At 41.8% G+C, this 14652-nt stretch overlaps 1 protein-coding gene across 1 annotated transcript in view; it reads right to left on the bottom strand.

The window, feature by feature from the left end:
* LOC106570833 (titin) overlaps positions 1–14652 on the bottom strand; it is a 57309-nt gene that overhangs the window by 17680 nt on the left and 24977 nt on the right. The window contains exons 3-12 of the mRNA XM_045695347.1: positions 13893–13992; positions 11064–11149; positions 10546–10717; positions 7323–7502; positions 7050–7172; positions 6772–6905; positions 3020–3050; positions 2834–2927; positions 2590–2710; positions 1421–2481 (exon numbers count right to left, since the gene is read on the bottom strand). Of these exons, the coding sequence (XP_045551303.1) occupies positions 1421–2481; positions 2590–2710; positions 2834–2927; positions 3020–3050; positions 6772–6905; positions 7050–7172; positions 7323–7502; positions 10546–10717; positions 11064–11149; positions 13893–13992 (2102 nt within the window). The remainder of the gene's footprint in view (positions 1–1420; positions 2482–2589; positions 2711–2833; positions 2928–3019; positions 3051–6771; positions 6906–7049; positions 7173–7322; positions 7503–10545; positions 10718–11063; positions 11150–13892; positions 13993–14652) is intronic.

The raw sequence follows: 14652 nt of genomic DNA, 5'->3' as shown, positions 1-14652 counted from the left end.
GATGTCCCAGATGTGCTCAATTGGATTCAGGTCTGGGGAACGGGCGGGCCAGTCCATAGCATCAATGCCTTCCTCTTGCAGGAACTGCTGACACACTCCAGCCACATGAGGTCTAGCATTGTCTTACATTAGGAGGAACCCAGGGCCAACCGCAACAGCATATGGTCTCACAAGGGGTCTGAGGATCTCATCTCGGTACCTAATGGCAGTCAGGCTACCTCTGGCGAGCACATGGAGGGATGTGCGGCCCCCCAAAGAAATGCCACCCCACACCATGACTGACCCACCGCCAAACCGGTCATGCTGGAGGATGTTGCAGGCAGCAGAACGTTCTCCACAGCGTCTCCAGACTCTGTCACGTCTGTCACGTGCTCAGTGTGAACCTGCTTTCATCTGTGAAGAGCACAGGGCGCCAGTAGCGAATTTGCCAATCTTGGTGTTCTCTGGCAAATGCCAAACGTCCTGCACGGTGTTGGGCTGTAAGCACAACCCCCACCTGTGGACGTCGGGCCCTCATACCACCCTCATGGAGTCTGTGTCTGACCGTTTGAGCAGACACATGCACATTTGTGGCCTGCTGGAGGTCATTTTGCAGGGCTCTGGCAGTGCTTCTCCTGCTCCTCCTTGCACAAAGGCGGAGGTAGCGGTCCTGCTGCTAGGTTGTTGCCCTCCTACGGCCTCCTCCACGTCTCCTGATGTACTGGCCTGTCTCCTGGTACCACCTCCATGCTCTGGACACTACGCTGACAGACACAGCAAACCTTCTTGCCACAGCTCACATTGATGTGCCATCCTGGATGAGCTGCACTACCTGAGCCACTTGTGTGGGTTGTAGACTCTGTCTCATGCTACCACTAGAGTGTAAGCACCGCCAGCATTCAAAAGTGACCAAAACATCAGCCAGGAAGCATAGGAACTGAGAAGTGGTCTGTGGTCCCCACCTGCAGAACCACTCCTTTATTGGGGGTGTCTTGCTAATTGCCTATAATTTCCACCTGTTGTCTATTCCATTTGCACAACAGCATGTGAAATGTATTGTCAATCAGTGTTGCTTCCTAAGTAGACAGTTTGATTTCACAGAAGTGTGATTGACTTGGAGTTACATTGTGTTGTTTAAGTGTTCCCTTTATTTTTTTGAGCAGTGTACTTATATAAATTAGATATTTCTGTATTTCATTTTCAATAAATGTGCTAAAATGTCTAAAAACATGTATTCACTTTGTCATTATGGGGTATTATGTGTAGATGGGTAAGAAGAAAAATATATTTAATCAATTTTGTATCCAGGCTGTAACACAAGAACATGTGGAACAAGTCAGCAGGTATGAATACTTTCTGAAACCACTGCATTTAACTTATCATATGTTTTACTGTATTCCATAAACACTTGAAACAAATCAATATTCCCATTCTCTGTTACCTGATGACTTTCTCTGATTTGTGTTCCTCAGGCTGCTTCTCTGTCTCCTCAACAACAGCAACCTCAGCCACCGGGAACCCTTCCTCTTTTTCTTCCTCCTCTACTACGCTCGCCTCTTCTGCCACCACATTATCCTCCCCTTCTTCCACTGTGGATTCATTTCCTGTTTCCTCCTTCTCTGCATCCTGTTCCTTATAATCCACAAAGGACTTGCTTCGTAAGGACTTTCGTTTGGGTGTGACTGTTTTTGTCCTGCTCCTCTTAGCTCTAGTTTCCACAACTGGAAGAACTTCCACAACCTCCTCAAAGCTTTCTGCTTCCACTTCCTCTTGGCTTGTTGTTGTTGTAGCCTTCTCTTCCTCAACAGCTTTTTCCTGGACTTTGTCGTCTACTTCCTCCTCTGTCGTTTCATCTGTTTTTCCTGCCTCTTCAACAACAGTTGGAGTGGATTTGCGTCTAGGGGTGGCAGGGGCAGGAGGAGGGGCAGATCTCCTTCCTCTCCTCAGAACTTTGGCTTCCACTACAGCTGCCTCTACTTCTTCCTCAACCACCTCTTCCTCCTCTTCCACAGGTTGTTTGACTCTTCTTGTGGACTTGCGAATTGGAGTCTGGGTAGCTGGTACACTTTTTCTTCCTCTCTTCAGGACTCTTGTTTCTACCTCTGGAACTACCACTTCCTTTTCAGGTGGTGAGATCTTCTCCTTTACCTCAGCAGGTTTCTCAACTGCTGGTTGCTCTTCTTTCACTGTCTCCTCCTCAGCCTCAAAAGGTTTTGTGAGACGAGTGGATCTTGGTCTCCCTCTTCTTTTGTTTTCCTCCTTAGAGGGTTCTTCGGCTGTTTCTTCATCGGTTTCTGCCACCTCCTTTGGAGCCTCCTTCATCTCCTCCACCTCTGAGGCCACATTTTCTACCTCCACTTGTGGTTGCAAGGTTTCTTTCAGGTCCACCAGCAACACAGTGGCTTTCTGAATCTGAAGTGTCCGGGTTGTAACAGTCTCTCCAATCTCCTCTCCAAGCTCAGGCTCTACTGCTGTGTCCCCCGTGGCTGTGTTAATGACATCCTGTCAAAAACAAAATGAAAAGAGAGTGTGTCACTTAAGAATCCTTACTCCTGGACACTTGAAAAACAAAGATGAATTGTTTAGGAATCGTATGAATCGTATTTGTACCTCAGCCAACTCCTCTTTGTCGGATTCAGCAACAGCAGCAACTTCGTCTTTATTCTCTTGCTGATGCTCTGCCACTGGCTTCTCTTTGGGAGTCTCCACCTCTGCTTCAATGTCCTCAATCCTAAACAACACAGACATGCCAAAGTGAATTACCTTCATTTAGGCGATATCTATTTAACTGTTCATGTGTTTTACTGTATTCCATGAACATTTGAAACAAAGCAATATTCACATTCTCTGCTACCTGAGGACTTTCTCTGATTTGCTTTCCTCTAAGATCTTCTTGCGTTTGAGGCCGCTGCTCCTTCCTCTGGATGTAACCGGCATTTCTTCATTCTCTGAAAACATTCACCACAATTGGCATTAGGAAGAGAAAAGCCTATTGTTAGATTTTGTATGTTATCCAGTAAATGAATCAACCAATACTTGCCTTTTGTCACCCTGACCAGTGTAACTTCCTCCTATGAACAGAGAAATGTGATTGTAGACCATGTATTAAGAGTGAATAAGGTATCATTTTATGAACGAAAAACATAATTCCATTGTACACATTGATGTAGTGGTACAAAAAAAATATGTGGGTTAACTCAGATCGCCGGTCGCAGTAGAAAATGTTTGCTCCCTATAACTTTCAATCCATTTTGCCCCAAAAGGTAAACTGTCTTGTAAAAAAAGGAGTTTACCATGTGTTTACCCTCCACTACACTAATTGATTGTACATAAGTAAATAATACAATACAAAAATTCATACTGAACAAAATACAAAATATATCACAATAATTAAATAAAGGTAAGGATGCCACCCAGTTTGCTCACTATCGCCCTATCTTTGATAAACACTGATATTAAACTGTTTTTTTAAATGTTGTCATCCCATCTCGAGACTTAATTACCAAAAATTGGTCCGCACAGACCCAAGCGGGTTTTTAAAAAGCGTTTATCCTTGGATAACCTCTGTTGCCATTACATATCTTAGATGCTTCATCAGAAACAACAGCTGTATTATCTCTCAGTGCTTTTGATTGTCTATTCTAGTCTATTTTCTTGTCTGTCTTGGAACATATGAATATTGGTTCCAATTTCATTAGTATGATTCAAATACTATATGCCAATCCCTCAGCCATGGTTATAACAAGCAATATCTGCTCTGCTCCGTTCAGAATCACTAGAAGCAGCAGAAAGGCGATCCAATTTCCCCTTTGCTATTCTTATTATCCCCTGGCCCAGGCAATTCCTCAATCAAAGGAAATAACACCAATGTACAGATCACTTCATCTCATTATACGCAGACAATATTTTACTATATCTCTACTGGCGCAGGGTGCTATACCGTATTTGACTATATGCCAGTGTTGAGGTACGGAACTGTTGTTTTTACTTTACCTTCTATAACGGTATTTTAATGTTTGGTTTGTTAAATGTGATACACAACTATGGCGCGTATAATGTCAGTTTTTATACTTTACACCATTTGCTACTTGAGTCATCTCTCTGCCTCTTGCTGCTGCATGCCACTACAAACCACACCAAGCCCTGCCTCTGTCACTCAAGGGGAGAGATGTTGTTCGACCACGGAGTCACGAGTACCTTCTTGCCGTTCACTCTGCATGGTCAGATGGATGCAACGATGCTGTCACGCTTGCTCCCGCTCTTCCCCCCTGGCGCTCGAGGGCACCAGGCTGCCCTGCATTACGCACTCCTGCCACCATCATTACGCACACCTGCCTTCCCTCGTCACGCACATCAGCGATATTGGACTCCCCTGGACTTAATTACCTGTTTATTACCTCCCCTATATTTGTCACTTCCCCAGCTCAGTTCCCCGCTGCTGCATTAATTGTCTTACGTCTGTGTTTTAACCGGTTCTGACGGTGTTCCTGTCCTGTTTTCATGTCTGTTCCGATTAAATGTTGACTCCCTTTTTCCTGCTTCTCTTCTCCAGCGTCATTCCTTACAGATGCTAGTTTGTCTTTTCGTTGTCATGTCAAACAACAATGTATTCTATGTGCTTCTATAGAATTAGAACAATCATTCTATTTTCATGATTCCAGCAGTAAAATACTGTAAAATACCATCATACTGTCAAAAATATTGTGATATATGATATGTCCATATCGCCCAGCCCTAATCTCTTTCTTCAAATCAATTGAATCCGACCTCAGTAGATGGAATAATATCCCAGTTGCTTTAACCGGCAGAATATCTATTGTCAAAATTAATATATTGCCACAACTGAATTTCTGTAGTTCAATGCTTCCCATTGCTCCCCCTTCTGGCTATTAGGATAAAATTCCTAGTGCGGTTTAAAAATGTATATGACAAGGTAAACGATCTTGGATAAAATGAACACATTTACAAAGAGGGAAAGATGTACAGTAGGAGGACTATCGTCCACCAAACTTTTAATTACATTTCCAGTCACACTTTTGGATCCCCCCAATGGTCCTTTACCAATATCATGAACAATAACTATTTGAGAACATTCCAAGATTTGAAAGATACATACACATTACTAGGCAACTTATTTTTTCTATATTTACAACTTAGGTCAGCTATGCTGTCTCTTTGGAAACCCAACTACCAAACCATCCAAAGATGGGATTTATAAATAAACTATCTGGCTCCCGAAAGGACTGATCACTATAATATATAAACAACTTTTGTATTTGCTCATATTCTGAGCTAGCCATTAAAACAATATGGTCCACATATCTAATTGAATCTGAATAACCCTTCAACTGGAACAGAATCTGGAAAAACATGACCTTGGCATCCCGTAATCCAAACCATTAACATATACATTTTAAATTTGCTCACAGGCTGTATTTAACACCAAGGAAACGTTTTATGATGAAATTGGCCCCAACTCCCACTGTTCACTGTGTACCCTAAATCAGGTAGGCACATTCCTTCATATGATGAGATAGTACCCTGCAGTTAAATGCTTCTGGGGAAAAGTTACAAAATTCATTTAGAAATGCATTCATTTAGGCCTCCCGAGTGGCGCAGCGGTCTAAGGCACTGCATTGCAGTGCTTGAGGCGTCACTATAGACCAGGGTTTGATCCCGGTCTGTAGTGAGCAGTTCATGATCCTAGGGTGGCAACAGATACATTATGTGATTTCAATCTGGCTTTCTTCTTTCTGTTTTGTTTTATACTGCTCAATCCAACTTCAAACAAGAAGCATTTTCATGAATTTCTGCATTTCATGCACTTTTGTTATCATTTCCACACTGTGCCACACAGCACTGCATGATATGGGCAAACAAATATAGGCCTAGGTAATTGTGAACTGTTGGACTCATGGAAATGGAGTGATTATTCTAATACTAGAGTTTGAATATAGTGGGCAGCACCTTGAATACATTGTTGTTTGACATGACAACGAATGAATAAGCCAGGGAGGAATTATTGACATGGTAGAAACCAAATTGTTGGTCTGTGTTTCCACATGACCCTAATTAGATGTTGCATTACATGTTTTCTTACCTCATGTAGCTAGCTAACATTTTCATGCTTTTCCTATTCCTCTTTGGTTTCCTCTTTGATTTAGAAGACACTGTTGTATAAACAAAATGCTTATCTATGCCTACACCAGCACTGGTACAAGGCTGTATTAGATAGCTGTGTTTGCTCTGACTCTAAGTACATTTAGCAAGCTAGCTAGCCAGCTAATTAGAAGTTAGCATTAGAGGCTAACAATATTTATTTTAGCCACAACTTGCTAATAAAAGACAAACTAGCAGTAAAAAAACACAAAATAATAGTGTAATTATAGAACACGTCACCAACATCTTGTTGCATCAATCTGACTATGCAGACTGACTGCACTGCAGAGCGAACTGAAAGGAGGTGCTTGTAACTCCATGGTTGAGCAACTGTTCTTTCCTTGAGTGACAGGGTGCAGGACAGGGGGCAGGGCTTGGTGTGGGAAGTGGCATGCAGCAGGAGAAGAGGGAGAAAGACGACTGAAGTAGCAAACGGAGTAAACTATAAAAACTGATATTACACACGCTGGAGTTACATAACACATTTAACAAACCAAACATTGAAATACTATTATAGAGGTTAAAGTGAAAACCCAAACCGGTCCGTGCATCAATACCGATATAAAGTAAAACGGTATACCGCCCCGCCCTATTTATTTACATTAAATATATTGATAGATTTATAAAACATACCACAATTTCAACGGTGTACTCCATGGCTTCCTGTTCCTGTAAGTGTGAAGTCACTTCCTCCATAACCACCTCGTTTTCAGCCACGTCACGGTTCACTACAGAGTGCTCCGTAAAAGACAGGTTCTTGGATAAGGCTGAGGGAAAAAATTCCATTGTTTTATTGAGAATTGTCTATGTTTAAGGCATATAATGAGGAGTCAATCTAGCCACCTGAATACAGAAATCAAGACACTTAGGGGACGAGCACATCTTCCATTTTAAATCTGTGATAAACATACTGCTCATGGCCATGGCCTGGATCTTGTTGGCTATGTTAGTCCTCTGGCTGGGTCCTCCAACACTCTCCACTTCCCACAGTAGGTCTCTGTGGGCTGGGTACAGGCTCAGATACTTCCCACACACTGGAGAACAAAACAGAGCAGTTGTTAGGAAAGTGGACTTGTACTGTAGGCTGATGGCTGCAAGTTAGGGAAGTCTGGGAAGTTTTGAGATCTTTCAACCACCCTTGTATTTCTCTGTGTGAACAACTAGTAAAAAAGGTTGATTATTACCTTTGTACATAGCTTTTGAAAGGGGGTATCTCAACCCAAGGCATTCCTCTTTGAAACTGTCAACAAAGTTCTCCAGCATCTGAAGACCCAGACCGTTGCCACGGTGACACTTCCTGACGAATATGGAATCCATGACAGGAATGTGATAGCATTGGGTTAAGAAGGAACTGCACAAGCTGCCTATAGGGAAAACAAATGGAGAAGAGATGTCAAGATAGCCAGACATACAATATGTATAAAAGTACAGACAGCATACATACAGTCAGTGGTATAGTGTTCTTTTTTTAGGTGAGGGGGCCTTTAATTTTTTTTTTTTTGTCATTTCTCAATCAAAGCTTGTACCGACACATGTAACCTATTGAGTATCATTATAGAATAGGTCTATGCATAAAATGCATCCTCCAATTGCAACCTCTTTCTATTCCCACACCGATTGTCAGAACAAAATGTTATATTTTTAATACCCTCAAACACCAAGCTAGGCATACCTCATTTCAAAATAAACCGTCATCACTGTCAATCGTGAATGATAATTCTTCACGTTTCACCGGTGAAAAGTCCTAACTGCTTGTCAATCATTTGATTTCAATCAGTTTCATGGTAATATGCATTTAGATCTTCTTGAATGACTGTTTTGTGAGCGAATTAGAGCTGATGGTGTTAACAAACTATTCACCTTTCTTGTAGGTCTATTTAGTTTCAATCAAAACATAGGCCTGCTTAGTGTTGAACGCTATTGAGTTTTGGCCACGAGATTTTTTATTTTTTATATACTATTCAGCTTCAGATAATAAATGTTTTTGGTGTAACATGTTATAGCCTACTATTATTATATGTGGTTCTGTTGTGGAAAATAGGCCAACAATTAAAAAAATATATATATATCTTTATTTTAACAGGGAAAACAGACTGAGACCTGGATCTCTTTTACGGCTGTGCCCTGTGTAACATGTTGACATGTACAGTTTTAGGCATACAGACAAGAACATTTCAAACATACAAAACAAAGACACAATTCAACAGAAACAATCACAGACAACATCATATTGATCCTCCATAACATTTTTGAAATGGGCAAGGGACACCAGAGTGTCTAACTGAAGTTGGATCTGCAGTTTGTTCTATAAATAAGGTGCAAAGGAACTGAAGGCAGTCCTACCCAACTCTGTGGAGACCGCAGGAGTCTCTAATGTAATCCACATCTGTGATCTGGTTTTAAAATTAATATATCTATTGGAAATGAATGATGATATATATGGAGGTAGTTTTAAAAGAAGTGCTTTATAAATAAACAAGAGAGCATGTTGCTCTCGCCTCACAGATAGAGAAGCCCAACCCACATGTTGATATAGGATACAGTGAATAGTTTTGTAACTATCACCCGTGATAAACCTGAGTGCACAATGGTAAATAGCATCCAGTGGTTTTAATGTGTTTGCCGATGCATGCATATAGATAATATCACCATAATCTAAAACGGACATAAAAGTAGCCTGCACAATTTGTTTTCTATTTGCAGAGGACAGACAAGCCATGTTTCTGTAAAGGAACCCTATCTTGAATTTGAGCTTTTTTCCCAATTCAGTAACATGTTTTTTAAAAGAAAGCCTATCATCTAACCATACACCTAAGTATTTATATGCAGAGATCTGTTTGATTTGAGTACCATCCAAGCTAGTGATTACAAAAGTGTTTCTAACTGAGAGTTTAGACCTAGAAAAAAACATGACATTTGTTTTCTTAGCGTTTAAAACAGGTTTAAGCTGTAAAAGAGACCCCTGTAGTATCCTAAAATCAGACTCCAACTACCTGAAAGCTTGGTCCGCTGTTGGAGCAATAGAGTACATCACTGTGTCATCTGCATATAAATGGAATTTACAATATCTGACATCATCACCAATGATGTTTATATAAAGTGAGAACAATAGTGGGCCAATTATTGAACCCTGAGGGACCCCTTTAAGTAACTGTAGGGGGTCAGACTTGACCCCGTCGACCATGACGGCCTGAGTTCTATCTTTAAGATAGTCATAAAACCATCGGCAGGCATCAGTGCCCAGACCTATAGATGACAGCTTACTCAAAAGGATAGCATGGTCTACAGTGTCAAAAGCTTTTGACAAATCTACAAACAACGCAGCACAGTGCTTTCTATCATCTAAGGCATTTGCAATATCATTTACAACAAGCATAGTGGCCGATGTGGTACTGTGTTTAGATCTAAAACCAGATTGATTGGTGCTAAGAATACTGTTAGCAGAAAGAAATGAATCATTATGTGATCTTGCGAGATATTGATTCAGCTTTGAGCTTTACTAAAGGAGAAGTGAGAAGTGATAATCGTCTATTTGTAATAATAATAATAATCATAATAAGTGATGAGTAGGACTATTAGATGTAGGCAGCAGATCTTGTTGAGGGTTATTTTAAGCGATTTGAGCGCCCTTTAAATGGTGGTGGTTAAAAGGACAGCACCGTAACCAAGTGTCCTGTCCCAGAATGCAGTGTGGGTCACATATTGTTCTGGGTTCCACTGCACAAGAGGGGGTCCATGGAGTTTTATGAACATCAAGGCAGACACACGGTGAATTTGGATCCTAGATCTCGTGGGTGTGATGATAAGGTTCATGCGGGGAATCAGTTTGTCTGCATACGCTATAGAGTGTGGTACGTTTCTGTAAGCTAAGCACTCGGAGAGTAGGGCAAGTGAAGTCCATAACAAATGATTTTGAAGACAGAAACCTACCTTTAGGCTGCTATAGCCTAGATATTTACAGTATTTAGTATGTCATTCTATTGTTTTGATTGAATTTGAGTGGTAATGAAATATAATTTATTTAGAATTGATCAGAATACATTTTCCAGAAATATTTCTACCAGCTCCATGTATTCTCAAATTGCACTACATCCCAGCATACAGTACATACATAGAAACATCTATGAGAAGTGAAAATTGGCTATGTGAATTAAGCATTATCTGTGTTATACAATGCACACATATGATCTTCAGTATCTGAATAATTCATTATTAACGGTCACCCATAGTTTATTTAACAGCACCATAACTAACACTTAAAGCACATAACCTCAGTGCTACCACGTCATATCTCATATGTGATGAGGATTCTAGCCTAAGATGGCTGCCATGCATCACCCAAAAAGGTGCTACTTAGTGGAGGTGGATAATGATTAGTTACTCACAACAATAAAAGCTGTTTCGTACCTGAAGGTTTGACTGAGTAGAAGCCGACAGCCTGTCCGTCTTTCCAAAGGATCTTGGCGTAGTGGTTCTCTCCATGGCAGAGGAAAGGTAGTTCGCCTGAACTAATCTCCTTGGCTCTGTACACCACACGGTTCAAAACGTACAGAACTATCCGCTCCCCTATGGTCTCCACCTGAAGACAAACACACAGCCATGACACACAGCCATGACACACAGCCATGAAACACAGCATGACACACAACCATGTCAGCACCACTAAGTGTCTCATTTCATTCACTGACCCATACTGTCACATTCTCCAATAAGATATCATCAAATAAACACACACAATTGTATCTTTGAGCTATCCTGGTTGCATCTTATTTTCAAACTATTTAACTTTGTTATAATTGTATAATAACTTTTACAACAATAGTGAAAACTGATGCACGTGCTATTTTGAATATCTCTACTACCGGTGGTCTAATTGCAACAAACAGCAGTCATTTTGTTTTCAAAGTAGAGACAACTAATCATACCTCCACAACTCCATCTTTGTCAGAGTCTGCTGTTTTTAAGATATTCTCCAGTGACCACCATTGATCCAACAGGTACAGCCCCACCGCTAAGAGAAAACAGACAAAAATGGTAGATAAATACAACATATCAACTATATATAAACTCCTTTTAAACACTTGGGGCGGCAGGTAGCCTAGTGGTTAGAGCGTTGGGCCTGTAACCGAAAGGTTGCTAGATCAAATCCCTGAGCTGACAAGCTAAAAATCTGTTGTTCTGCCCCTGAACAAGGCTGTTAACCCACTGTTCCTAGGCTGTCATTGTAAATAAAATAGTTTGTTAACTATTACATTTGGTAAATACAGTCAGGCCCACAATTACTTGCACCCTTGATAAAGATGTGCAAAAAAGACTGTATAAAATAAATTATACAAATTCTGAGCTTTTTTGTATGCAAAAAATTGAAATGCAAAAAAAATCCTAATTATTTGTCCTAACGGATTTGCTCAGAAAAAGATGTGCAAGGAGCCTTTTTTTAAGTTCATTGGCACCACTGTTTTGGCACCACTGTTTTCAATACCTTTCAATACCTCACCTTGCAAGGAGCCTTTTTTTCAAATGTTTTATGAGGTTGGAGAACACATTGGGAAGGATCTTTAAACAGTAGGTATGGGGTTCTTTTCTGCCTATGCATCCTTCTATCAACGTAAAACCCATCACTGGTGTGCGTTGCCAAAGAGCTCTATTTTCATGTCATCTGACCATAGCGATGGTTCCAATCCAATTGCCATTGCCGTTTTGCAAACACCCAAGGCATTTACATTTTGCTGGATGATAGGAAAATAAAGCTATTTGGCCACACACACCAGTGGTGGGTTTGGCGTTGAAAGAAGGATGTGATAAGCATAAAATGTCTCCGTACCTACTGTAAAATACGGTGGTGGATCTTTGATGTTATGGGGCTATTTTAATCAGTATTTTTGCTCCTCCTTATTTATCAAGGGTGCCAATAATTTTGGACCTGTGTGTGTGTGTGTGTGTGTGTGTGTGTGTGTGTGTGTGTGTGTGTGTGTGTGTGTGTGTGTGTATATATATATACACTGCTCAAAAAAATAAAGGGAACACTTAAACAACACAATGTAACTCCAAGTCAATCACACTTCTGTGAAATCAAACTGTCCACTTAGGAAGCAACACTGATTGACAATACATTTCACATGCTGTTGTGCAAATGGAATAGACAACAGGTGTAAATTATAGGCAATTAGCAAGACACCCCCAATAAAGGAGTGGTTCTGCAGGTGGGGACCACAGACCACTTCTCAGTTCCTATGCTTCCTGGCTGATGTTTTGGTCACTTTTGAATGCTGGCGGTGCTTTCACTCAAGTGGTAGCATGAGACAGAGTCTACAACTCACACAAGTGGCTCAGGTAGTGCAGCTCATCCAGGATGGCACATCAATGCGAGCTGTGGCAAGAAGGTTTGCTGTGTCTGTCAGCGTAGTGTCCAGAGCATGGAGGCGCTACCAGGAGACAGGCCAGTACGTCAGGAGACGTGGAGGAGGCTGTAAGAGGGCAACAACCCAGCAGCAGGACTGCTACCTCCGCCTTTGTGCAAGGAGGAGCAGAAGAAGCACTGCCAGAGCCCTGCAAAATGACCTCCAGTAGGCCACAAATGTGCATGTGTCTGCTCAAACGGTCAGAAACAGACTCCATGAGGGTGGTATGAGGGCCCGACGTCCACAGGTGGGGTTGTGCTAACAGCCCAACACCGTGCAGGACGTTTGGCATTTGCCAGAGAACACCAAGATTGGCAAATTCGCCACTGGCGCCCTGTGCTCTTCACAGATGAAAGCAGGTTCACACTGAGCACGTGGCAGACGTGACAGAGTCTGGAGACGCCGTGGAGAACGTTCTGCTGCCTGTAACATCCTCCAGCATGACCGGTTTGGCGGTGGGTCAGTCATGGTGTGGGGTGGCATTTCTTTGGGGGGCCGCACAGCCCTCCATGTGCTCGCCAGAGGTAGCCTGACTGCCATTAGGTACCGAGATGAGATCCTCAGACCCCTTGTGAGACCATATGCTGGTGAGGTTGGCCCTGGGTTCCTCCTAATGCAAGACAATGCTAGACCTCATGTGGCTGGAGTGTGTCAGCAGTTCCTGCAAGAGGAAGGCATTGATGCTATGGACTGGCCCGCCCGTTCCCCAGACCTGAATCCAATTGAGCACATCTGGGACATCATGTCTCGCTCCATCTACCAATGCCACGTTGCACCACAGACTGTCCAGGAGTTGGCGGATGCTTTAGTCCAGGTCTGGGAGGAGATCCCTCAGGAGACCATCCGCCACCTCATCAGGAGCATGCCCAGGCATTGTAGGGAGGTCATACAGGCACGTGGAGGCCACACACACTACTGAGCCTCATTTTGACTTGTTTTAAGGACATTACATCAAAGTTGGATCAGCCTGTAGTGTGGTTTTCCACTTTAATTTTGAGTGTGACTCCAAATCCAGACCTCCATGGGTTGATAAATTGGATTTCCATTGATTATTTTTGTGTGATTTTGTTGTCAGCACATTCAACTATGTAAAGAAAAAAGTATTTAATAAGATTATTTCTTTCATTCAGATCTAGGATGTGTTGTTTAAGTGTTCCCTTTATTTTTTTGAGCATATGCATGTTGTTCCTGAAGACACAAAACATAGATTGGGGCATTACACAATTATTTGTTAGGAGAGAAGATTTGAACAACCCATGTTTCAAACTATCCCAGTTTAACCATGAGCCGTCTCCATTTTGTGTCAACACCAGCAACACTTTCCCCATAAAACAGTGTGAGTCACTCAGTCACCTGTAAACTGGTCCTGTTGGGAGAACAGGGCGAGGACTTTCTGTCTCAAGTTGTCTCCATATAGAGGAACGAAACCCACATTGGAAAGACCAATGGGCACCTGGGAGAGGACATGAGCGCAAGGTCAAAGTTCAACCATTAGCTTATAGTATCAACATGACAGAATATTTCAAATGATATGAATTATATCATATTATATTTCCCAGACCAAAGAGCAAATCCTGTCCCTGAATGTCTGCAGCTGGTTTCCCCTGGTTTCAAGACAACATACCCCAGAGGACATGGTCCCAAGAAACAAAGAGATCTGCTGTTGGATCTGACAATTAACCTTGATGGTTGTACAGTCGTCTCAAATAAAACTGTGAAGGACCTCGGCGTTACTCTAGACCCATATCTCTTATTTGATGAACATATCACGACTGTTTCAAGGACAGCTTTTTTCCCATCTACGTAACATTGCAAAAATCAGAAACTTTCTGTCCAAAAATGATGCAGAAATATTAATCCAATGCTTTTGTCACTTCTAGATTAGACTACTGCAATGCTCCACTTTCCGGCTACCCGGATAAAGCACTGAATAAACTTCAGTTAGTGCTAAACACGGCTGCTAGAATCTTGACTAGAACCAAAAATGTGATCATATTACTCCAGTGCTAGCCTCTCTACACTGGCTTCCTGTTAAGGCTAGGGATGATTAAGGTTTTACTGCTAACCTACAAAGCATTACATGGGCTTGCTTCTACCCATCTTTCCAATTTGG

The sequence above is a fragment of the Salmo salar genome, chromosome ssa15, assembly GCF_905237065.1.
Source record: "Salmo salar chromosome ssa15, Ssal_v3.1, whole genome shotgun sequence".
NCBI lineage: Eukaryota > Metazoa > Chordata > Actinopteri > Salmoniformes > Salmonidae > Salmo > Salmo salar.
This window is presented reverse-complemented; position numbering and strand designations above follow the sequence as displayed.